This window comes from Balearica regulorum, chromosome 18, assembly GCF_011004875.1.
Source record: "Balearica regulorum gibbericeps isolate bBalReg1 chromosome 18, bBalReg1.pri, whole genome shotgun sequence".
NCBI classification, from domain to species: Eukaryota; Metazoa; Chordata; class Aves; order Gruiformes; family Gruidae; genus Balearica; species Balearica regulorum.
Genome location: NC_046201.1, coordinates 10,173,175 through 10,199,127, shown reverse-complemented (window position 1 = coordinate 10,199,127; position 25,953 = coordinate 10,173,175). Strand labels below are relative to the sequence as shown.

The window sequence follows — 25,953 nt, the reverse complement described above, 5'->3', positions numbered from 1 at the left end:
AAATATTTCAACCACTTTGTAATAATTTTCATTTTTCATACAATCCCATTCTGGTGATGGAAAAATTGGATGCAAAGATGTTAATTTAAAGATTCCATGATATCAGAACCAAAATGACCAACTACCCTTGTAGCCTGAATACTTTGCTGTTCCCACAGAAACTGAAAAAAATATTAAAGTCACGATTTTAAAAACTATCAACCAACCAAGAGAGAAAAAACCCAACCCTCCCTTTAACATGTCAGAGCCGAACGAAGCCCAATCCGAGATCACTTAATTCATGTGATTATTCTTTATGATGATTATTCATGAAAGAGTTGCACAAGTCAGCTCAGAATGCTTTTGGAGCTTCGAAATAACAGTCTTGTTTTATTCTCTCTAACCTCAGGGTTCAAAATATCTCTATATGCTATTTTGTTTTATTGGTGCCCTGCATCATAATATATTGCATATTGTAAGAGATGGAAAATCTAGTAAAACATGTTGTTTATTTAAATATGTATTTAACTGTAGTAATGATTGGAAATAGGACTCCCAGGTATTTTTCTTCAAAATCATAGCAATGCCTAGTAAACACAAACTATTTCGTCTGCCTTTCTAAAATAAGAAAAAACATTTCACTACTTTCATAACTGTCCATCAAAACAGCAATTCCAAATTTTGACCAGCTCTTAATTAGAATGTACTAATAAAAAACTTGATTTGACTGGAGATAACTGAATTGCGGAACGCTCGATAGCTTGGTTTAAAGTAGAAGTGGAAAGGGAGAAGAAAATCTACTGTATTTTGTACTCATTTGATATACAGAAGCACCATCTGCACAAAGCTTATAGCATTAGCAGATGTATCTGGTTCAGCACTGTATTTCATGGTCAAACTACAGGTTTATATTTCAGCGTAGAAACATACTGAAGATTACACATGACAATTAGATCAAGCCACTAAAGGTAAGCAGTATACTCATAGTGGCAATCATGTTAAAAAGAATTCTCCTCTTTATATATATATAACCACTGGTTCTTAGGAAAATTCCTGTAGAGTAAATAAATAATTCACTTTTCACTGTCTACACTGCTTAATGTTTTGTGCAATTCTCAGGAAAACAAAGCTACCTTTGTTTTCCTCTAAGGATTTTGTTTGAATAAAGTGACTTAAATTAGACCAGAATACCAAATTCCAGTTTCTAAAATTTAGGAGTTGAAGTTTGGGGGAAAGTAGCATTGCTCATATTTGTTAGTTGTAAAGTATGCAAAGAATATGTTATATTTGGTGACGTACAGCATCTTAGCTTCCATGCTTTGGTTTTAACCTATTTAGACAAAGTGATTTGCGATATGATTACACAAGCAACTGACTCACTTCCCCAGCAATTATGCTGCAGCTTCATTCAACAGCTTAAACTCTCAAGCAGAGGTGTGGCTAGAAAAAATAAGGATGCTATCCAGGTATCCCTGAGAAATTCTTCTTATGTTATAAATGCATTAGCTTTCAAAATTTCAGTCAAAAAATAAGACAGACCTGTTAATTAATTTGCAAGTTGCAAAGACTGCTTTTTTTTTTTTTAATGCATTCACAGTGAAGTTTATCCTTGGGAACAGAGACACCTGGTTCTCTGACAGACTTTGTTTGGTCCTGTGTTTGAGTTAATACAGTTATAGGGTAGGGGTTTTTTTACTTTTGCATAAGATAGTTTGGTTTATCTGTTGAAACAGACAACTCATACTTTTTTTTTTTTAAAGCAAGTTCAATATATACAACACACTGACTTAAATTCTCAAAGATAAGGTGTCTATTCTTTCTATAACCTCTCCTCCATAAATTCCCTTCTCTTAAGAACAATCACACATTCTTTTCAATTCTCAACAGCATAAACATTTTCTACAGAAAGGTTCCACAAATATACTTTGGTGTCTGTCCTATTAACTAGGTAACAATATTTGCCTAACAGATTTATCAATTTATTTTAAAAATTCCCTGTCCTAGGGAAAGAATTTTGTACAATAACTGAACATATGTTTAAAGGGGAGATGTTATTCTAGAATTTCCAACTTACCACAATTACAGAGCAACAGTTGATGGACAATTAGAAAAGTGTAACTTCACAAAACCTACCAGCTTGGTGACTGGAAAAACATACAGTGTTTGTATATTCCGTATGACCCTTTTGTCTTTGGTATTCTGACTAGAAAATGCTAAACAACTTTCTTAGATACTTTATCTTAACCATCATGACAACAATGCAGCAGATTGTGAGCTGTGACCATAAATCAAGATGTGGATCTGTGGATTATATGATTTAAGAGCTAAATTCACACCATACTTCTAAGGATTTAAAAAAGCACTTTTTTGCTCACAACAGAATATATTGCTAATATACTGTAGTTCTACGTAGCTAAGTCTACAAATTATTAAATTAAATGAAACAAACAAAAAGTAACAGAAACAGTTAAGCTAGAATGTGATAACTTACAGAAGCGGCTCTTCTGCAATTAACATCACGATCAAATACTGCAGCAATAACCAATGCGCTGAGGAAATAAAATATTGAGTATTAGTACCAAAAATATGAGAAGAAATGTGTAACACCATCATTTCAATATTTAGACTTGTAAGCAGAACACACAACAGTTCCTCTAAGGAGCTTATTATTTATACATACAAGCCTAAACTAAAATGTGAGTCGAAATAACCATGTACTTCCTTGAATCTCTAGTTTGCTGTGGACTTTCCATAGCATAAACAGACAACTGCCATCCTACTGTATCAAAGCAATTTAAGGAGTATGCAAATACCTTTAACTGCACAGAAAGGTTTTCTATTTTAAATATAGAAAGAGTTTGAAACTTGGACATAGCTATCATCTCTAATGTGAGACTCATACAGTGCAATTTTAAATTAAAACTTGGAAATACAATTTCTCAATAGCCAAATGCACCGCAAGTCTTATGTAAGCTTAAGCAAAACTAAAAGTTAAGCAATGGAAACTTGCAGCTATCTCTACAAGAACAATCATATCCTCTAAGTTATAAAAATCAGAAAACAATATGCAAATCCTGGTAAAAAGTGACCTGCAAGATAAATTACAAAGCAGTTGTTTTGTTTTTTTTTTAAAGAAAAAAGATACAGAGGCATGATTATACAAAACTATTTCTTTGTGCATGAAGTCTGGTAACTCTGCACAGTTTAATTCTTCTACCTCAAAAGAACGGCTTTTGAAAGACATGCTACACAACAGAAGAGAGAATATATCCCAGGACACGAAGTCTACAGCTTTAGAAATCCACCTCCAGCATTCAATTAACTTCAGTGACAAATAAACATCACTTCAGGAGAATCATTTAAGCAGAAAATTATTCCTTTCAAACTCTGAAACTCTTCATTACATTATTTATTGACTCCAGGCAAACCAGGAAATAAATACTGGCTGAAAAGTAAATCCAAGATAGCTTTGCTTTAGCATAAAGATATTAATTACACTGATAATATCAAACTTCCCTGGGTAGTGGCTATCAGTTTCCTACAGCAAAGAATACTGTGTTGTTAAAATTCGCTGAAATGCACAATCAATGTTGCCTCTGTAATTTCAGTTTATCGCCATTAAGGAAAACAAGAGACAGAAAGCAAGAATGAAATGAAAATAAACCCCAATAAATCCTTCTAAAGGCAGTTAATGCTTTCTTATTGCCACTTGCATAAGCAACTCCTCTCTCTGCCACAAAGACATGAGGTGATTATTAAGACAAAAGGAGGTCATCCAAACGATAGTGATTGGAACAGCAAATGTTTAGGAAGCATTCCATTGAGAAGCAGCATACATAACTGTTGGAAAAGTGCTGGGCCGAATACCACATTTGCTAATTTGTTTCTCTGGCATGCAGAGAAACTTTAAAACAATTTTAAAAGGAAATTTCAGAAGTATATAGTTTTAATGATATGAATAGCTATCATAAATCTTCTAATTCTAAACGAGAACATTCAAAACTAAGAAATTGGTTAAAAATCATCCTGGAAAGCAAAAAGAAGCCAATTTCTGCCTGACCTTTCCGATTACATGGACTGTAAGATAAAACATTGTTTTGTCAGTTATGCAATATTTTGATATTGTTCTCTTCTGAGAAAACAAACAAAAAAACCGTCATCAAGCCAGGCAGCTCAGAATCCAGAGGGCTGCCCTTACCATGCCAAAGGTACCCTGGATGTTAAGTGTTACAGAGAATTTTAGAAGACCTGTGCTGGGTCAGACCAAAATCCTTCCAAGTCATTGTCTTGTCTCCAACAGTGGCCCAAAACACATATTAAATGTTTAAATATTGATTTGAAAGATTATGCGGTCTTTTCAAACTGGAAATATTAAAAGACCGTCACTGGAGAATAAATACTGCTCTTTGAATTTCATATTTACACCTAGAATGTGGTTTATTAAATACAATGGAAAACAGTTTCAGGTTATTACACACCACAAGAGTTTCTGGCCAATATTTCAGCTTATAATCAAATTGTACTTTTCAATTTTTTCTTGTTCTTCTATTACCTTAAGACAAGCCCGCATAAGTAAAACAAGCAAAACAACATACTGTCTATGTGATGCCACCTGAGTTATTCAGTGCTGCAACTGAATACCACATTTAAGAAAAACAAAACAAAAAAACCCAGGAATTTTTTCATTGCCCTAGTAGCCCCATTATATTCATAAATCATACTGTAGTCACTATTTTATGTTAATCCTTTTAATACAAGTATTTTGAACTTATCAAACTACACCAATAATTTTTTCAAGTTAATTCCTATTTGAAAATGCAGGCAGAGTCTGCCGTAACACAGGGAGTAGCAAGGAAAGCAATGTGCCTAAGATGAAACATGTCTAAGGTGTCTTCACCTGTCTGCTGTGTCGTGGGAGTTTATGTGATACTCCACCAGGATTTCCTAACATAAAGAAACTGTTTATGTCAAACAAAGTGGGCTATTTTTTTAAGCTAGTTAAAGAATCATGTCTTGGCTTGCCTGAAATGTACCACACCTGACTACCAACAGGTAGAGCGAAGAATGGCTTTGCATCTTCCAGTCTCTATGAAACACCTTTTGTAGTTCCTTGAGGTATATTTAGCCCGTATGCACGACAAACAGTTAAGTGTACAATAAACGCAAATGCGCTTTAAGAAGCAAGTTGCAATTCTATCAGTCAACTAATAATTCTCCCTTTCTTACCTACGCCTTCCCCTCTCCCCCAAGTTCTCATGTAACTGGCTTCAGGGAAAGTTAAAAGGACTCAAAGTTTGTCAGCGGCTCACTTCCGCAGCCCAACACCCATCTTATTTCCTTCCCCCAACAAGGCAGAAAGAATCAGAGAACAGAAGCCAGCCAGGTGAGAGACATCAGAACACAGAAATATCAGAAATATCAGGTTACCCTCTCCATATAAGCACCAGATGTAGCAGACAATAAACCTGAATTCCCTTTGTCACCTGTACCAGGCACTTCTAGTCTGTACTAGTCACAAGCAGCAAGAAGCTTATCCTACTGCTAACCTCTGAGAATTTGCTATCATTAATTCAAGCATACCACCCTGAAGCTGCGGGAAGAAAAAAATAAACTCTCAAACCTCTTGCCAATTTGGCACAAACTCAAAATTTCCTTCCTGAGCCCAAAAAAGGGAAAAGTCTAACTTGCAACAGGACAGAAAACTCTCCTCCCTACTATACATTAGGGAAGGGAAGGCATAATAATCATCACAAGCAAAGCAGTTTTGTACAATCCAAACAAGTTAAAAAAAGGAGGCGAGACCAGAGTCAGACCCGAATCTGTTGAGAGCTGCTGCTGCAAAGAGCCCTTTTCAAGGGCACCTCTTCGCTCCTGCCAGAACCTCGACTGGAGTGCCTACACAGTGAGCACGGTGATGAAAACAGATCTAGGCTCAACTGATTTTTCTTTGGCTAGCTTTTTAAATAAAAACTCCCTCATTCACTTTGTCACATGCAGCTGTGCTACACAACTGCAGGAGCAACGCAGGCAACGGAGCAAGCGAGTGCCTGCTTCAGCCAGCGCTGCTAGGGGAAAAAGCCCTTCACACTACAGCCTCACATTTAATTCCTCCTGTTTCCCTAGGCAAGGAGGGTCTGAAGAAAAGGAGAAATGCAGTGACCATGCCCACGTCTACACCGCATGCCTTCACAATTCCTCTAACCCAGCTCACACCAAGCTCTTATACTTACTGCTAGCCACCCGACGGCCCACACTCTTCAGTGTGTTACTGCAGTCCCAACATTCTGGGGTAAAATTATGGAAGTATAGTAAATACACATGTAGAAAGAAAAATGCTTAGAACAGGAGATACAAATGCTGCTATTAAGAAGAAAGAGAAAAAAAGGCGTATGATGTCCCTGCAGGAAATAACTTTACGCAAGTGCAAGACACAGTAGGTACACAACTCTCTTCTGAAGGCAACATCCAAATACATAAAAGAAGAAAGCTATTCTCAGTATTTCATCATGGTACAAGATGTAGCTCAAAGCAATGCTTCAGATTTCTCCAATTCTGCAGGACAATCTTGCCCTGGAGCCAGCTACATCATTCATCCATAGCCACACCCGCCTTTTTTTTTTTCCCCCCTCTTCAAAAACAACGCACCACCGCAGGGAAGACAAAGCTGCCTGCACTCCTACACCGTACACACTATTTGTATTAGTATTCTGCTGAACGGGAGATAGCAATTAGATCTTTCTAAATAACGATTCATATATCGATTACCTACATCATTGAATGACAGATAAATGAAACTACATTCTAACTATGCAACAGTTCCAAATAATTAAGATAGCCAGCAACAATTTAATCAGTTTAATTGTATAATAGAGTAGAAGTACGTTTTCCTTTTTATTTTTTGTTTACGTTTTAAATAAAACAGCTCAGCTTCTTACTGTGCACCTGCCACTTTACAGACAGTAACTTCCACACCCAAGGGGGCAGGAATCAAATTACCCGTATTTCTAAGTTATTAAATTATATCTAACTTTCCTCATAGGTAAGCTTAAAAAGAGAGTGTGCATGTAGGGACTGGGAGAGAAAAAAATCTCAGTCAAGTAGTGGTTTCATAAAGATATGGTTGAATAGCAACTTCAGTACATGCAAGTATTTCAAAAGGTAGTAATGTTACGCTGCAATAAAAGGGAAGTTTCATCTATTTTGCCAAGAATTTTCTTTTTGTGGTCCTGTAGTTTGAATAGATCAGGCAAAGTTTTAGAAACCAGTTTAACTGGATTTTAAAAAAATAAATAAGCAAATGTGAGTAAGTGTATCTTGTTGAAATATGGATGGGGGAAAAAAACCTGACATGTAAAAATACAAGCAAGTACTATTAGAAATACTCTTGGGCAAGTACTTCTAGTAAGTGTTCTCTATCTTTTCTTTTTTTTCTTATTTTTTCTTCCTCTTAAAAGAAGAGTGGTAAGGTCAGAAGGAAAAGGGCTGATCTATGATCTACAGCAATCTAAGTTTGTAACTTCAATGTTCTAACAATTTCATCACTTAATAACAGGACATCGATAAGAAAGCAGAGAAGAAACAGCTATCACTGAATATGGAGACAGATACTTCTTTTAAAACATTGTCATAAATTTTACTAAAAAAAATGCAGTTTAAGGTGATTTTTCAGTAGTCGAAAGTGAAATATTTATGTTCCTTGCCTACAGAAAACACAGGAAACAATGTCTTTCCATTACACAATGATACAACTTTGCAGGCAAGAAAAGGGGAAAAAACCCCAAACCCAGCACCAAATTACCCGTCTGTTTTTATCTGTAACTCTTGTGCCACAGTGTGAATGGGTTGTGAGGCAGGACCCAGTTTAAGTAGCATACTACTTCCGTACTTTGGTACCCAAGTGAGTTTCCTGACAAGAGACACCAACATGTGCCAAGGGACATGCCACGGAGTAGGAAGACACAAAGCAGTGCACTGTGCAACTCAAGAAGTAGTTACCACCAGTGTGCTTACTCTACCATGACGGCCGCCTTGCCCTTCAAGTCTGAGTGTAGCAACTACCTACTAATGCTCCAAGGTCAGCGTTATCTGTCTTCCTCCAGCCGGTTAAACAGCAGTGTTAAGAGACTGAAGGATAAACCATTTGCAATTTCTAGCACCAAGACAAAGCACATAGTTCAGGACCGCAATCACTCATTACATTTTTTAAGGAGGTAGTATTTTCCTTTCAGGTAAATGATTTATTATTTTTCTATAAGAATCTAACAGTTTGTATTCTTATATAGGCAGATGTTTTTGCTGTGTAATTCAGCTCACAATGGATATTATGTACTTTGTTTCAAGATGCTGAGTTCTGCATTTTTTAAGGGTAGCAACAATTTGCTTGTGGCTAGAAGTATGACTCTTCTTTAACTAAAACAGTGACACACCTAAGGCTAGATTTAAAAAAAAGCTGTATGTAATTATTGGCTTGCTGACACAATAGGTGAAACTGTGTGTCATACTGCATTTGAATATTTTTTTTCCACCGTTTCTCTTTGGAGTGGCAATTCTACCTTCCAGAGTTGATTATATTTAGAAAAGGTATGGCCAACATAACTACAAAGATTTTTAAGTAAAGCCTTAATATAACATTAATACTTGCTAAAATATTATGCAGCTTTGTTAGAAAACTAAGCATATACAAACCACAACACCTTACAACTGATCATAAGCAATTTTGAGCTTCCTCCTTGCTATCCACCCTGTCTCTCTCCACTCCACCAACTTATTCCAAACAGCTGAAGTTGTCATAGCTAGCATAGCCACTGTGTTAACTGGTATTACTACCATAGGTAGAAGATATCAGTTATTTTCACTTGACAGTTTCCTAAAAAGAAAAGAAGAATCTGTTTCCAGAACAGCCTGAAAGCTAAAAGACAGGAGCTTCTTCAGAAACATAACCTCCTTCATCCCTGTCCACAAGTTCCCACTAACAGCTTTGTGACAGTAAAACAAAATACTACAAATCATGTAAAATCAAAATGGTGAGCTTGCATCTAACATTGTTTTGCACCATGGTAGGGTGAAAGGAGTAAAATAAATATATTGCTCAAGGTATCATGAACAGAAGAAAAATTAAACAGAACAGATCAGAATTCTGATAAATAGAAGGCTTACACACTCAGGCTTTTTTGAGTTTCACAAGGAACAAGCTTGCCTGACCTTAAAAGAAACCTTAAAGTTGTTCAACTTTAGCAGGATGGAAGCAGAGGATTTGCTTTCATAAGGCTGCTGACCAAATCTACAAAAAGCACCAGTATTGAACCAGACTTCAGTATTGGTAAGGTTATACTCATCCTGAAGATATGCTTGCAGCAAGAATATAAATGTATTCCTGCAAGTTTAAAGATAGCAGTAAATAACTCTGCACAGCTGCTAACAGCCTGCTAGAAACATTTGTTAACATTCTGGTCGTGGGTGACACTGTGTCTTCATTGCTACCATTACCTGTGCTGGTTAGATTAAAAATAGGAATAAAACCCAAGATGTAATCACATGATTATTTCACTGTGCAAACACATCTTTAGGTCCCATTATGTTAAGAATTTCATATGATATATACCTTACCATGAACTCAGCTATAATGGAATTAAATATGACCCATCCAAATAAAATATTTCTTTAATAACTTACAATGGCAAATATCACTTTTCTAGCATGCTTAAATGAAGTAGGTCTTTTCTGAAGCACTACATTTTCTTTCTGAAAGTCATCCAGAAACAGTGCATGGCATCATGTTCTAGCACAGCTTGGTGTTAGAAGACTCCTTGCCTTTAGTATCTACACTGTTGCAGATGAAACATGATCAAAACAACATGAAACTTCTTTATCAGAGACATAAGGCTAAGACATCTTAGAATTTGTCTGCTCACCTTGGAGAAAAGACACGACAGCTTAAAAAAAGTAGAAAGAAAAACAGCGTTTGGCCTTAAGAAATTTGACAGCATGTTCTTAGACAGAAAGATTTTATCGAGGTCTCAAAAAACCCCAGGAGCAAGTATCACACAGGTAAGAGACACTGTTATGTGACCCTGCACGAACACTGGGAAGTGAGGATACAAGGACGAAGAACAGCAGAGACCAGCGAGGGCACAGTGCACCAGGATCAAGGAATAAAAATGGGTATGTAGGGCTTACAGACTGTCCCAAAGAACTTTAAAAACAGGTTTTAAAGAAGAAAGAAAAAGTCACATATTCTTTGGGAACTTGGTGACCGAAGTAAGTAATCCTGTGTTTCCAAAGAAGCCTTTTTGCATGAGACTGAAATAGTCAGCAATCTGGAAGCAAGGCAGGCCCTCGAAATTGAACCAGATATCCAGAACCACAAATCACTGTGCAGTCCAAACGGGTTTTTTTCCTCTTTTTAAAAAGATAATACTAAATAACTACTGATCAAAACCCCTCTGATGGAGACAAAGATGCCTGAGTTACTGCTATCAATGGTTGTACTAAAAGTCTGCCAAGAAACTGTTCAAAGCTACCTCTTTGTGTTTGCAGTGCAAATCACACATTAAAGACACCTTGAAATGTCAGCCAGTGTGCTGCCAACAAAAAGACTAAATGCTCAACAGGGAATCCCGCAAGCACACAGGAAGAAAAGCACGAGATGAAAGAAAAAAGGAAAAGGTAAAACGCATTTGTACCTTCAAAAATATCATCAGTATTAAGTGAAAAGCTGCACCAAGTTCTAGTCTACCATTGCAGTATCACAGATTTTGATTTGGAAATCTTTTGATAATTTTTATTTTGAAAATCTTTTGAAACAGAAACCACAGATTGAAAAAGAAGTACATGCATGTGGTTTCCATTCCACTGCAAGCAAAGTTTAGTACCGTGGTCATTCTGGACTGGGGTACCTTCTGTTTTTATAGAGTATCAAAAGAGAAAAAAAAAATCTCTCATGTATTTGTTACCTTTAACTAAAATGCCTTATTAGTTATAATAAAAACTCCATTATTCAAAAGTGATGTGATACTACGAATTCAGAATCACCGTGTAGAGCTCAAGTTCTTACCACTTTCAGAAACAGAAAGTGATTTTATTATTTAGTCAAAATAATCTTTGAATTGGAACATTTCAAAACAAAAATTATAAATTGTACAGAAGAACCAGAAGACTCTGAGATAGCTAGCTAGAGAGGAGCTGAAGTGTAGTTTATTCTTTTAGACCTAACCTGCTCAACTTGCAACTTGTAAGCTGGTCAATAAAGACATGCTATAGTCTTTGCACAATACCCATCTGACAAAGTACCAAAACTCCTGGATCATTAGAAACAAGTGTTCACCTGAAAAGGTAAGGAGTAACTTCTTCTGTAAGTTCTCTCTTCTTCTAATATTTTCAGCTCCATAAAGCAACTCCCCAATTTTAGAGTGGTTTGTTACTTCTACATCTACTGCACTAAGATTCCAGATCTCTTTAAACTTCCTGAATCTGTTTTGCTGAGCTAACCGTAAAGCCGGTGATCAAGCAGACAACAGATGATACCCACACACACCCCCAAAGCCTCCACTAATTTCTCTGAATCTTCTTACAGTGAATTTCTTTGGATTTTTCTTTCGTTATCTTATGACAGATAAACAGAAGGAAATTAAGTTCATCACACTTGATAAGGAAATATTGAGATGCATTTCAATTCAAAAAGTTAAACTGCATCATTCCCCAAAAGGAAGAAATTTCAGACTTTAACAATTACATGGAAGAGCAACAGTATTAAGTCAATGTCATCTCACCCATATTCAATTCTTTATCTTCAAGATATTCAGCCTGTTTGCATGAATCAATGAAATTCATTAAGAATTATCATAGAGAAACAAAAATATCCATTCCTTGGTGAACAATATCCAGAGATCAATGAATTTCATTCATGTTACATGGCACACACCAGCTACTGTTTGAGCATGAAGGTATTTCCCCTAAATGGATGTATCACTTTTGGTCAGTATCTAACTTTTAAGTGTCTTAAAGACAGAGTGTTAGACACTCAGATTTTTAACTTCTAGAAGATAAAGAATTAGACTATTAGATTAACTTTCAGCTACTTCCTAATTTGGAATAGATTTTTAAAATTAACTGTAAATAGGTCAGTTTCTTATTGCCACAACTCACCTTGAAATCTGATTAATAAATGGTATCAGTTCTGCAGGCTCATAAGCACGAGCAAAGGCCCAGCACACATAGCACGCTGCATCTCTCACGTTGGAACCCACGCTGCACGCCCCCCTCTTCTCGTCATATGTCAGTGCTCTCAAAATGACAGGAACAACTGTTAAATTAAAAAAAAAACCAAACATACAAAAGGAACAATTAGGACCATACAGTGAACCAAAAAAAAAAAAAAAGGTATATGAGCATTCAGTGATCACTAGAGAAAAGACACAGGGTGGAGTTGTGTGTTCTGAAAGAAAAGAAAGCACAGCTCTTAATACGTGCTAATATTGAAGTTGATTAGAAAGAAGAGTTGGGTTTTTTTAATAATTTTTGTTTCTTTGTCAGTAGCAGTTTATTTTTTGTTTCCTTCACATATAATTCAATAAGGATTAAAGCAACTGGGTTACGTAAGAAGTAACACTGATACCATTTATTACTGAGTGATACATGTTTAGAATTCAGAAGTCAAAATAATTTTAAAATGCAAAATTTTAAAGTGTCCACTTTTTAAAGTACTGGACTTTAAATATTACAGCAGCATCTATCACATGAAAAAAATGTTTCTTAAGAAATACAGTATTGTAACTACCTTAAAATTAAAGAATCAGTATCCATCTATTAGTAGGCAACATTTATCACAGTGTAAGTCATAATATGACAAATTCTTCTTAATTAACAATGCTTGTGAATCATCAATACATCAATCTTGAAAGGGACAAAAGTACAGTTTTTTGCATAGTCTTAAAGTGACATGTTTGACATCATTCTTGCATTAAGTAGGCAAGCTGTGGTATTTTGTTCCCTGAAGAGCTGTTATTTTGAGTGACTTCAATGCAGTGTTTTAAGCTTAAACCTATCAGCACTGCCAAACTGCACAAATCATAAAGACAGAATATGTATAAAACTGCACTGTAACCTAGAAATGCAAACAGGTGGGCTTTACTCCCAGTTCTGCTTAGACATCTAAAACAACAGTGATGACGACATGCCTCTGCACCAGCGCAGAATGATTTAATGCAAAACCAGAACCCTTTGATGAAGGAAACCAGTACACACAAAAAAAGAAGAAAAAAAAGTCTTTTTTTTTTTTCCTCCTATCACTCATGTTAATTATATCGCTTTCACCAATATATCAGGTTTTGTTAGACAGTGAGGAAATAAGATGGAGATATTTGCATCCTAAACAGCAATATGGAATCAAGCACTGCACTTCTGAACATACTGAAAATGCACATAAATTGATTCTAAAGCCCAAAGTTGAAAATGCTGTCTCGTGAGGCCAGCAGAGAGAGATTCAAGACAAAAATCAGCTGACAGCCACCCTGGGAAGGTGCCTTTTATTTCTCAATCACACTTATTTGGGATGGTGAGGACAGGGAGGGACACTAAAACCCAGGACAACATTTAACAGAAATTAAACTATACCCCAGACTATTAATGTTACACTTGATGAATCCAACTAGTTACAGGAATTGGAAAAAATCAGCAGCAGGAATACACTGTGTTTCTGAATGGAAATAATATACTGTGTGTTCTTGAGAATATCCTGTTTCTCCTTACTGACCTAGAAAATCATCCTCGACTGACAGTGGCAGGATCTCTTTGATGACATATATACTCCAGAACACAGAGCTTCATTCTGGGAGAAGAGTGGCATAACCTGTGTTCATGAAACAAATCACGACCCAAAAATCAACTGATACGATAGCCATCTTATTATCCAACGCAGCTCTTAGAAATGCACGTGCCAAGCACTGTTTCCTGATTTATTGGGCAACCTGAGAAACTCTGGATAGAGTATGTTTTAGCCAATAAAGGCCTAAAAGTCACAGACCTCAATATATGTGTCTGAGCACTGGAATCGCATGATACCATTGTGAGTCCTGGGACAGCAGGAGAACACAGCTCTTCTGTTGGGTGGTTTGTAAATCATATTGGGGAAAACAGAGAAAGCAGAGTAGTAAACTAGAAGTAAAGGCAAATGAAGATCCCAGAATGTTATCACAAAGGCCTTATAACACAGGTACTGCTATTATAAGGAAGTGACAAAAATAAGTTTGGGAAAACAAGTAGATGAAGAATTTCACTTTCATGCTTATACCCTCATCAAACCTGCAGAAGTCAGTAACATTACTGTACAGAGAAGAGACTTCCAAACACTTAAAGAAGAATTCTCTTACACAGTTCTAGTAATACACTGCCACAGTTTAAGAAATACTGTATGTATGCAAGGCTCCCCAGAGGGCACTTTTGGTATCTGCAAATCCAGATATATAATTTGAATACATCCCGCTCTAGATGGCATGTCTTTAATAAATGAATAATGTCTGTAGAAACAACAGCCTCTAGAAAAAAAAGAAACAATTTCTCTCTCAATTTTCTTTCTTGTATCAAATTTATCCAATGCATCTTTTTTTCCTTAGAAAATACTTGTCAAAAGGTGATGCCATTGAACAAGAAGTGGGATCAGTGAACTGTATTTCATTAGCAAACTGTGCCTTGATATACTTGAGTGGATATAATCACAAAATAATTAAACTCCAATGTACAGTTCATCACTGCATGGCTGCTACTTTAAACAACAAAAAAAATGCACCACAATTGGAGAAGGGAAGTGTTAAAATCCCATTTTAACCTACTAAAGAAAATAAAGCCATAATCAGAGGGATGCACAAAATATGACTATTAAGAGCACAAAACACTACACGGGGAAAAAAGCAATTCCCATTCAGCAACAACGATATAGCAAAGATGGATGGATTTTTGGGCAGTTCCCAGTTCCAAAAGAAACTGCAATAAAAATCCTTAAAAATGTTGACTAGCTTGTTTTGAAAAATGCTGCATCAACTGATGAAAAAAAATGGAATTAGCTGGTTCTACAGGAACACTAAAACAGATGCCAAAGGCAGTTTTGCAAAGCTGCTGCAAATTTCCTTCAGCACAGGGTGATTACTCCAGCTACTTTAGACTGCTGTGAGTGCGCTCTCATCTCTCTGTGCACTGAAGGAAATGTGGCAGAAGGACTCACAAGCAGCTCCTCACATTCGTATCACCTGTGTGAAAGAAAAAAACACAAGTTTTTTTTTCAATTCAGGACATTACTTTCCCAAATAATAGAGACAACACCAAATGGCAGCTGGCTTATTAGGGTCAAAGACAGAGGTGATGCTGCCAGGGATCTTTAACAGCAGAAACCAAGGAAATGCCAGGACAGCAGCTCTGTTACTCTGACAATCAAGCTTTATCTCACAGCAGGCTTTTGGACTCACACCTCTCTGATGTCCTGCATCTGGGACTCAAAGCATTGCTGCTGCAAGAGAACAACATGACTGCAAGTCTGGAGGGCAATGGGGAATAATGCAAAGGAAGGATATAAAAGCAGACATTTAGAAGGTAGGGAAAACAGGGAAAACAAGGTGAAGTATGCAGTAGTAAGGACTATGTAAATACAAATACTACAACAACAACAAGGGAAATACAGACTAGGGGTCATCTATTAAAGTTTTCATTCTATCACTGGTGCAATATTTACTGGTGAACTGTGGACTATGGGAAATAAGACATAAAAATTGCTCCTGACAAATGTTTGTGTGTTTGAAAAAGGGAGTCCAGCATTACATTTCCTGTTGGTATTTGAAAGTCATAAAAATTCCCAAAGAAACACTACCAAAAATTCCAGGGTTCACTTCATCCTTTACCCTAGAGTTCTTCAAACACGATGCAGGTGTTTTTCTGCCATGGCTTCCTGCATGTCAGAAGAGCCTGGCTGAAGGCAGGCATGAAGGAGCAGTACAGCAAAACCATCTGTAGGGTTTAGTCCACTCTAACTGAATTCTCTTATAGAAGACCTTCCTAAGCCATGGTTTGGCAGACTCCATGTTACATCATGTACACAAGTTTTCACCTTCAGTCTAAAGACAAAATACTAATTTAAATTAACATTTTTCTCTGATTTAAACTACTCACATTCACACTCTTCCAGAGCTTTGTTTGATACACAAAGCAGCAATGAAGTTCAAAGCTTTGTAGTCAGCTTCTGATTTTGTATCTGTTATCCAATTTCATTCATCATTCTAACCACCTCTCAAATATTCAGTGTGGTCACAGTGTTGTATGATTCTGCTCCGTATGGTTTCAATTTTTCAGACTTAAGATCACGTCAAATTCATACCTAAAATCAATTTCTCATAAAAACACAAATAAAAAAGCTTTAGAAAAAAAAACTTCCAGAAGAAACTTATTTTAGTTTGGAAGAGCCAAGACAAATTTTTACTCCTGAAATTATGAATGTGCCTTTTTTATTTCAAAGTTGGAAGCTGGGAGATACAACAAGGAGAAGACCCGAATTGTTGCTTAACTTTAAAAGTTAGCATTTTTTTCACAGATCTACATTAAGAGTTTGCCATTAAAACCAGAGGATAAATAATGTCCACTCTCGACCTAATTATTAAAACAATATCCACCTGTTTAGGTCTGGGAACACTGGAGCAAACACAGTCACCTTTACCTGTAGCCTAGAGGTATTAATAAGCACCTGTTACACTCCACCCTGCCTTACCTAACCACCTAACTGCAGGTTGCAACACAGCTCTTTGCTCAAGCCTTGTGAAAATAAAGAAACAACTTCTGGCTTCAAAGCATTACAAACAAGAGATTTTTTTTATTTATTTTTTTTCTCTCATACCGGAGACAGGCTGTACAGATATCTGGCTTTTTAAACACAGATTTTAAACAATCAGATGCTTAGCACTGTGCGGGTGCAGGAGATAAACGTTAAAGGACCAGTACAGAAAACTTATGGAAGACATTGGATACTGAAACGTCACATGGACGTAAATAAAAAATGCCTCATACTATTCCTTTAAAAAAGTGCATTTAAAAACATAACTTTACACAAACAAAGACTATAACGCATGCCATCAGGAACCCTATGTTACTTGAACTTCAGATTATATTTTTAACTTATTTATTACAATGTTTATCATAGAAAACATACAAATATAGCAAACAATCAAAAGCAACAAAAACCTGTTCCTTAGCCTTAGGTCTTGTCTCCACAAGAAAACTGCAAAATTTCATGCCAACTCTATTTAATTTAAAACAGATTTTCACTGGATCTCAAGTTAATTAAGAATTGTCTAAATTAAGTTTAAAACTAAAATATGCCAGTCCTAAAACAGATTAACCTAATGTTACTTGTTAGATAAGTCTTACATTTTGATATGGACAGTTTATGCAGAGAAGCTGTGTCAATTCATAACACATTGAAAAACTTTCTATTTTATCATTATAAAATAGAAGAAAAAATACTACCAAGAATGGATGTCTGCTATTACTGAAGGAAGTACTGTACACGATGTCACTGTAGGAGCACAGAACACTACAATTAATAAGTTATGAAGCTTAAACACAGTTATAAGTATCAATACAAAGAATAATAATTCTATTCTTCACATTTTTCTTCAACGAAAGTAACTCATTGAAGAAACCTCCTTTGGTAGGTTCATCCTCTTTGTGAGCTTCAGGCATTAAAAAAAAAGCGTAAACAGCCGTATCTACACTATGTCAGCTTCCTGTGTTTTAAATAGCATGCTTATCACTATCATTCATATGCTAAAAAAAGAACTCTGGCTTGTCAGTGTAAAGAATTTCAGATTTGAGACCACATGCTCTTACATGGCACTCTTAACACATTTTAGAAAAAGAGGCAGGTCCTAGCCGTAACTTCATGAGGGCTATTATACTCATATTTAATCTATCAACACAGATGCAAACATAGATAATTTCAGAAATAAGTATTTGTTTAAAGTTCTGCCAAACATTTATGTTTTGTTCTGATTTTCTATACAAGCTCTCTACTGCAGAATTTACTCAAGGACCATTTCATCCAAATTCTCTGGATCAGAAAATGCACGTTTCTGTGAAATGCTCTAGCATTGCATCCTGTAGGGCAAGTGCCTAAACCCTGTCATCAGGTGGCCTCTCTCCTCTCCTTCCTGCACTCAGGTCTGACCTAGTTAGGAGTTTGCCAGGGAAGAAGGGAAGAGTATCACAATTCATGCATGCTCAGAAGATATGTGGGAATTTAACAGCTGTGGTCTCTTAAGCTGCCAGAACTTTCTCACAATTCTTAACACTGACCCACGTATATAAGGCTATATATATGCATATCCACAAACCAAATAAGCATTTTCTAACCCATGACTATGAAGGGCTGTGTCTGTCTGGTTGCAATCTCAGTTCAGTCTCTCACTACGTAATGAATTAAGAGAGTCTTTAATTATATGATCACGTGATTTTTTTTTTCCATGGACCTATCTCAGTCAGCACACAGGAAAGACCTGCTCTAGCGATGAATCACGGCTGGGCAGCAAAGGAGATTGTTGTCTGCCTTGCTGCTGAGGGAGGAAAATATGTAATGCAAAGACTGGCTTTCAGGCAGAGAGAAGGGACTGTTGGTTAAGTTGGATGTTGCCCTCAAGAACTACATTCTAACTACATCTCTGCCAAAGACTTACTGTTTGATACCACTCGTATTGTTTAAATACAGTATTTAAAAGAAATGGACGCTGCCTTTCATTTCCCAGATATCTGCTTCAATAAACTAATGGCAGGATTGCAGAAGTGCTACAACACTGAAATTACTGTGAGCTTTTGAGTATGGCGAGGGGCCAATAAGGAAGCAGACAGATCTGGATTTTGGCCAGTCTATCTCAACATTATTATGTAACGCAGCCATAAAAACTCAAAATCTTTAAGCACCCCTACCTGGCTACGTTGAAAGGCCTGCAGCTGACCTAAGACAGTATTGATCTACCTTCTCTGAAACACAGAGTGCTGAATACTTTGGGGATTCATCTCCCCAGTCATGCCCAAGGCCATACTAGAGACCCTCATTCAGGTTTACACCTAACAGAGCTCTTCCTTTAACTTAACCAGTAGTAGTTTAAGGACATGAAGAAACAGGCTTACGAAGGAATCCTACTAAGCAAGCAAATTACTTACTCTGAAGGAGTATAAAAATTTTGTAAACTTGTAACACTGCATGTCAGAAAAGAAAAATCACCAAAGAAACCCCAACCTTTAGGCTAAGGTTGTGCAATACTGAGATAAACCCTACAGTGGAAAAGCTAGAAGCAATTCATTGTCATTTATTCCCTGCTTAGTATTTATACCATTTCCTAGTTGCGCTGGGGGAGGGACCTTTCCTGCTACAGCTTCAGCTGTGGCATTTATTCTTGCTCATACCTGCTGGCTAGTGAAAAAAAAAAAAAATCTGCACTATTTATAATGCTTCCTTGCTAATTTGAAAACTATTACGATGGCATGCGCATTATAACTTTTTAAAATACTATTTTCACGACCATGCATCATTTCTAAAGTTCACCTGGGTGTTAGGGAAAAGAAATTCTTCTGTAACCAGCCTTTCAGGTTTGGGTGTTCTCTATTTTCTAAGAGTCCATCTAAGACAGGTAGATCTTTTTTCATTTCTTCCTGTATCTATGATGAAAAGTACCTGGAATCTTGCCAAAAGCCTCACCATTAACTACCACTACAGAATAGACTAACACATTTTAGAAGCCTGACTTCCTGATGCATCCTCCTCCGAAAACCCTGGCAGCTGAAAATCAGTATCAAGCAATTGATTCTGGGATATGAAAACACAGAAGGTAATCCTTAAAAACAGAGTATGTAAACACGTTTGAAAAGTTAGATAATAGATTTCTAAAAGACCATTTAAAATTTAGTCTAAGTTAAACCTCTTTCTGAAACACACTTGAAAGCAGTATTGTCTTTATTTTTTGTTAAGTGTTTTTTTCCTTTTAACAAATGGCACAGTGAAATTGGACAAGCAAAATGCTCCTTTTTTTTCATTGTGTGTAGAGTTTTTCAGACTTTGTTTGGGTTTTTTTAAGTATATCAAGCTATAGCTAAGTATCAGGAAGCACCATTCTCTGTACTTTCAGATAAAATACACAGGAATCCGATACCTTATAAATAGTAGCAAATATGCAAGCATTCTCTGTACCAGGAACACAGATAATCTGGTACTATCACAGAGCACATATCAACTCTAACCAAATTAATACGATATTACAACAGAAGCTGAAGGAATTACTTTAAAATTGGAGACACAGAAGTCATGCATACACAGATATTCCTTCAAAGCCATAGCACCTGCTATTGAAATTAGCTGCATCTATTTTGAAACCTTCTGACAGCACGAGAGACTTCATTTCATACAAACTTTTCACCAAAAATATACTTGGCAATGAGATGTTTTTAAAACAGAGAAAAAATGCCAACTGAAATAACCAGTGTTTCCTATTTAAACAATGTACTTACCACTCAGCAGAAATAATACACAAAATATTTCCCTAAGCCAGGGTCTTTTTGCATACTGGTAGCATTGTGTTTGACCTCTTGGAAAAGGTAAAAAGCACAGTGATTTTGTCAGTGAATCCCAAGACATCAGAACCTGGCCAGTCCCCTCTCAAATCTGTCTCAGCCCCCTCACCAACAGTACTTAACTGCAGACTGCAATGCCCTCTACTTTCTTCTTACACTTTTTTGTTTCTCCTTTTATTCCAAAGGTAATTTATAAACAAAAGAAATAAAGCCTGGTTCTTCATGAGTTGTTTTTTTTTCCCACCCTCTCTACTTCTACCCATTCCATTTAAAAAAATCAAATTCAATATTTGGATCACTTCCATTGACCCACCAATATCAGACTTCTGAATTAGCCCTTATCTCTGTATCTCATCAGCATTATTGCCTTATGTTTAAACATTGCTTATATATAAAAAATATTTTTATATATATAAAAGCAGGGAGACCAAAAATAACATCTTTCTGGCTGGAATCTACCCAAAATAAGCACCAATTCACTGCAAGTGTAACCACACAGCTCTTCCAATCTTCTTTCCCTGGGTTCCTCTTCTTACTCTTCAGAGATACAAATATTGCCAACCGTACTTTTAACCATACCTGGGTTTATAGCAAAAATAGGATCACGTCATGCACAACAAAGAGCAAGTTGTCTTTGTGAAACACTAATAGTTCTGCCACTGATTTCATTCAAGAGACTTTCTCTGGCTTTAAATAGAGAAAGTTTAAGCCCCTAGCCATTTAGCAGATCCAGCTGCGACTACCCAGTGGTCAGCAAGCTGTTGAGAGAGTTTAACACCAGAACACTTTTAATCTCACCACTGACATATTAAGAACGCCTAGGAAATTTCATGTTCCTATATATGACACACCTTATTAGCTAGAAAGTTTATTCTATGCTGTCATCAAGAGAAATTTTAATAACGTCCTTTCACAAGCAAACCAGAAATTCAAGTAAACTAGGATTCTCTTGTTTGTTTAGCATTTATCCCCACCCAATTAAATAAAAAAACCCTATAAATAATAGTCTGAAGCCTACAAAACCACAAATACAGCACAAAACAAAAGATGTGAAATCATACTGAAACCACACCGAAATATAAGTTTTTGGCCCTAACATATGCTGTGCAGTAAGAAATGTTTCGTTTAGGAGTGCTGCAATTCCAAATGTAGATATTCACACAAATACATCATCAGATCACAAGATTTTAAATGACTCCTGGCCATTTAGCTTTAAAAAATTTGCCCTACATGCAAATTTAGCTGCATGATCCATTCTAAAAACAACTGAAATTTTACAGATAAATGGTAACATGTAACTTTGCAACTTTGAATTCAAAAACATAACAGACAAACTGCAGTTCAAGAATTGCACCATTAGTATTTTTTTAATGGACTAAAAACATTAGATTTCACTTGCTGGTTTATATTCCCCACTTTTAAAATTTATTTAAATAGCAGACAACATATAGTAATCATATAAATCTTTTAAAAATTTGACACATTTCAAAGAATAACTGAAAGCTAACAATATTTTGAGCCTAGGAGTATTCATTATACGCCTCACTACTCTCTTCATGAGAGTGTCATCACAGCAGCACAACTCCAATTATGCCTCAAAGAAAAATGTGCGGGACTGACTTCATATATACAAAAACTGCACATGGCACAACTCAGGTCCTACTACTGGCTTCTACGAGAAAAACTTCATCAAGCTGAGAGAACTGTCTCAGAATCTCTGGCGTAAGTCTTCAAATGACAGCAGAAAAGGAAAAAGCATTCTGCATGAAAAACATTTTAAAAATACTAAATTTTAAAAGGGAATTATAACCAGAGCATTAAGTAGAAACTGAAGAAAGGTACATTTTACATCCTTAGCAATGAACAGAATGATTATTAAAAAGCCCTTCTTATAAACAGTTCATAGTTTTTGCCTACAGTCTCAATTTCTGATGTTACCTACTTCCCCCAAGATGTTTCACTGCCCAAGGGTGAGGATGGGAACCAGAAGGAAGATCCTCCTCGTTCCAGGCCAAACACGAACAGTATAGGCCACAATAAATATCTAAAAATATGATCTGCAGTTGCTATTAACTGCTGAGCTTTTATTCTGTTCCCATACAAATAATTTGCTCTAGTAATCATGAACAAGTGGCTCACAAACATCAGCAAGGTAATCTGCCCAGACATATCTCCAAAGTCAGGGACTGGAATTGTTATGAAAAACAAAGGCACATTTCAAAGGTGGTATTCGAAAAGCATTAAGACTAATAACTATTCATATGGGATAGAAGAAAATAATTATGAGAATATTGTACAAGAATCATGTAATGTTTTGGGGCACAGCATGAGTTACAGCAATTATATTCAAATACATTTGCCCCCTTCTGGGAATGGTTTGAAATAACCTAGTCCAAACATGCTAATACGGATAGCAAAATCTGTCGATAACTTCAGTTCAAGTGATCAAAGAAAAAAAAAAAAAGACTTTCTTGAACATTTAGCTCAAAGCCACACATCTAGATACATAACTAAGATGACAAAGATAAAAATGAATATTGCCAGCCACACAATTCTAAGATGTTTCCTTTATATGGCAAGCTAAGCTTCACTAGCTCTGTGTCTATCAGCCTTCAACTACATGAGATTATTCACATTTACCTAGGATCATTCTTCTTTCTTGGAATAACTAATTAGTTCATGAATTTATAAGGCATCTCTAGAAAGATTGTGCATGACTGACAACCAGTGGATATCCTCTGAAAGCCAGTGTTAGGGTTCTGACTGATAGGAGGTCAAGTCAAAACAGCAGAACCACCCAGTCACCAGGGCCGTTCTTTGTGTTATCTGAATTATCTGATCAATGGAGGGGTTGGTAACCAACCAGAGCAACACCTGGCACTCTTTCATACATCTAGGGAATGGAATTTTGAAGTGCAAGAGGATAAAAATTAGGTGAGCAGTGTATCAAGAATTGGTGAAGTTTATCTTATCTCCTTTCTTTGTATGGTTTCTGCTAGTGGCGTTTTCTGTTTAGTGCTAAAGCTGAGCAAAAAAAATCATTAAAAAAACATGAAGAAGGAAGTTTGTAACATTTCTAGAATGGCAGTTTTATGCTACAGTAATTAAACCTACAAAATTCAACTACAGCTAAGCAACACTTATTTGATACTGAAATTTAAACAGAACTTAGAACAAAGTAGTATAGTCTACACCACAGAAGATATGAAACTAAAGCTTCGGCCCTCCAGAGATACAAAAATAATCACATTTTCAAAAAAGCAACTTGGGAGAAAATTATCAATAAATCCAAATTTTACTATGTCAATCCTGGTGCTCTTAATTACTCTGTACTGTGCTCAGGTAAACAAAAAATGGTGCTACCAACAGGTGACTGGGTTCAGTTTATCTAATACTCAGGATGCAAGTATAACGAGTGAACAAAAATAAATGACGAAACACCACCACTGCAATCAAGATTTATTACTTCTAGAAGTATACACAAACAGGAGCTACCACATTCCTTTTCTGGAGCCCACCAATGAATCTTCTCCCCCAGATTTGGATTTTTAATACCATCCAAGCACTGAGAAAAGGAGCATTTATATTAGCTGTTCTTTTTTTCCAGTTCTACTTTGCTCACAGCTGATTTCAGCAGACCTGACTAATAACAGCACGTTCCAGGAAGCAGCTAGATTTAAAACATTATTTTCCTTGGATCAAGTCACCAACTGGACATCAGGTCTTCCCTCCACATATCAGATCAGGGAAGGGGGACAGGGAGGAGAGGGGGAAAAAATAAAATCAAAGTTCAAATACTGACTTCCTCTTATCCAGTTCAGTCACTTGTATTAAACGAGTCCTTCGACAGCTTCCTCTAGATGCCAGAAATTGCAATTTTCTTTCAAAACAAAAAATCTGATCTGGTTCTATTCAAGGCAACCTACCTCCACCCCACCACACACAAAAAAAGAAACCTGGTGGTACCTTCCTTCAGCTACACACAACAGAAAATGATCCACACTTGCAAAAGAAAAATGAGGACAGTTACGTAGATCAATGTGGCACACAAACTTATTGACGTGAAAGAAAGGCTGTTCACTACCAAGCGAAGACTGCTGAATAAGATCTTCTGGTGAGAAAGCAAAGGACTTTTCTCCTTAGGTCTTTTCAGAGATGTTTCTGACCACAGACATTACAAGATCTTTCTCTGAAGATAAAATTTTCTAATATACCACTTTTCTTCAAAGCGTTTTACAACTAAATGGAAGAATGATGGACTAAAAATGCTCTTGTTATTCCATCTAAACCCAAAGGATTTACAACTAGACAGTAATATGACGTCTTTTTACACTGCTAAGCTGCATTACAGGACTATAATAATAAGAAATTAATTTAAAAAAAACCCCAAAACAACCAAAAACCCAACCAAACCAAGAGCCACCTTTCTACCTTAAAATTAATGATTGCTTATATTCAGAATTTTTTTCCAGAAAACTGCATTGGCACAGCAAGGGGAAGGATGGTGATACCTAGATAGGAAAGTAGATGTCCATAAGTCATTCCATCAAGAAAAAGGCTACACCTTTAAAATTATTTTTAAGACACTGATTTAGAGACTGATTTTGAAACAACTTTTACCCACTGCCTAAACAGGTTTTGTAGTGACAATTTCCTTAACTTTCTATCAAAAGACCATACTTTTACCAAGTATAAAATTAATTGTACTTCTATATTTAAAAGTTTTAATAATCTGCAATTGTTTTACCTATAGAGCCGTGGGTGAAACAAGACAGTTGTTATATTCATCCAGCTGAATTTAATAGTCACGAACAGAAATTTTAACGTCTCAATAACATTAGAATTAGTAGCCAAAACCCCCTTTGTTTCTACATTCAGTAACAGTCATGGTTTTTAGAGAGAGCTAGAACTATCAAAAGATTTTCATTTTAACAGCCAGTATGCAAGAGGTTATTATTTCACTAAACAACTCAGCAATGTCACCAGAAGGCTGGCAAATATGCTAATAAATCTGTCATTTATAAACTCTACCTAAAATGCAACTAAAAGGAAGTCCTAGTGCTAATCAGTGGATGACTGGTTGGCTTTCTCCCTTTACCATTCCATTTCACAGCTCCTAAGCAAACAGAGAGACGTGATAATCAATTTCTTACTGAGGTGACTCCTTTCCATTTACAGGATCTGTACATTTGACTGTTGATTATAGGCAAGCTTTGGCAGGTTCCTGTGGCAAGCAAGCTTGGAGTTGGTTCAGTCCCGCCCTCAGAAAGGAGACTCATGAAGGACAAAAAGATTTAAATAAAAATGGAGACGGGGAGGAAAAAAAAGGAACAAGAATATTAAAGCTACCAAGGCATTCAATAAAAAAATGTCAATCTC

At 36.3% G+C, this 25,953-nt stretch overlaps 1 protein-coding gene across 2 annotated transcripts in view; it reads right to left on the bottom strand.

Annotated features, from left to right (window-relative positions):
* TBCD (tubulin folding cofactor D) overlaps window positions 1-25,953 on the bottom strand; it is a 130,532-nt gene that overhangs the window by 63,049 nt on the left and 41,530 nt on the right. For both annotated transcript variants that reach the window (XM_075770711.1, XM_075770713.1), the window contains exons 15-16: window positions 12,124-12,280; window positions 2,471-2,528 (exon numbers count right to left, since the gene is read on the bottom strand). In XM_075770711.1, the coding sequence (XP_075626826.1) occupies window positions 2,471-2,528; window positions 12,124-12,280 (215 nt within the window). The remainder of the gene's footprint in view (window positions 1-2,470; window positions 2,529-12,123; window positions 12,281-25,953) is intronic.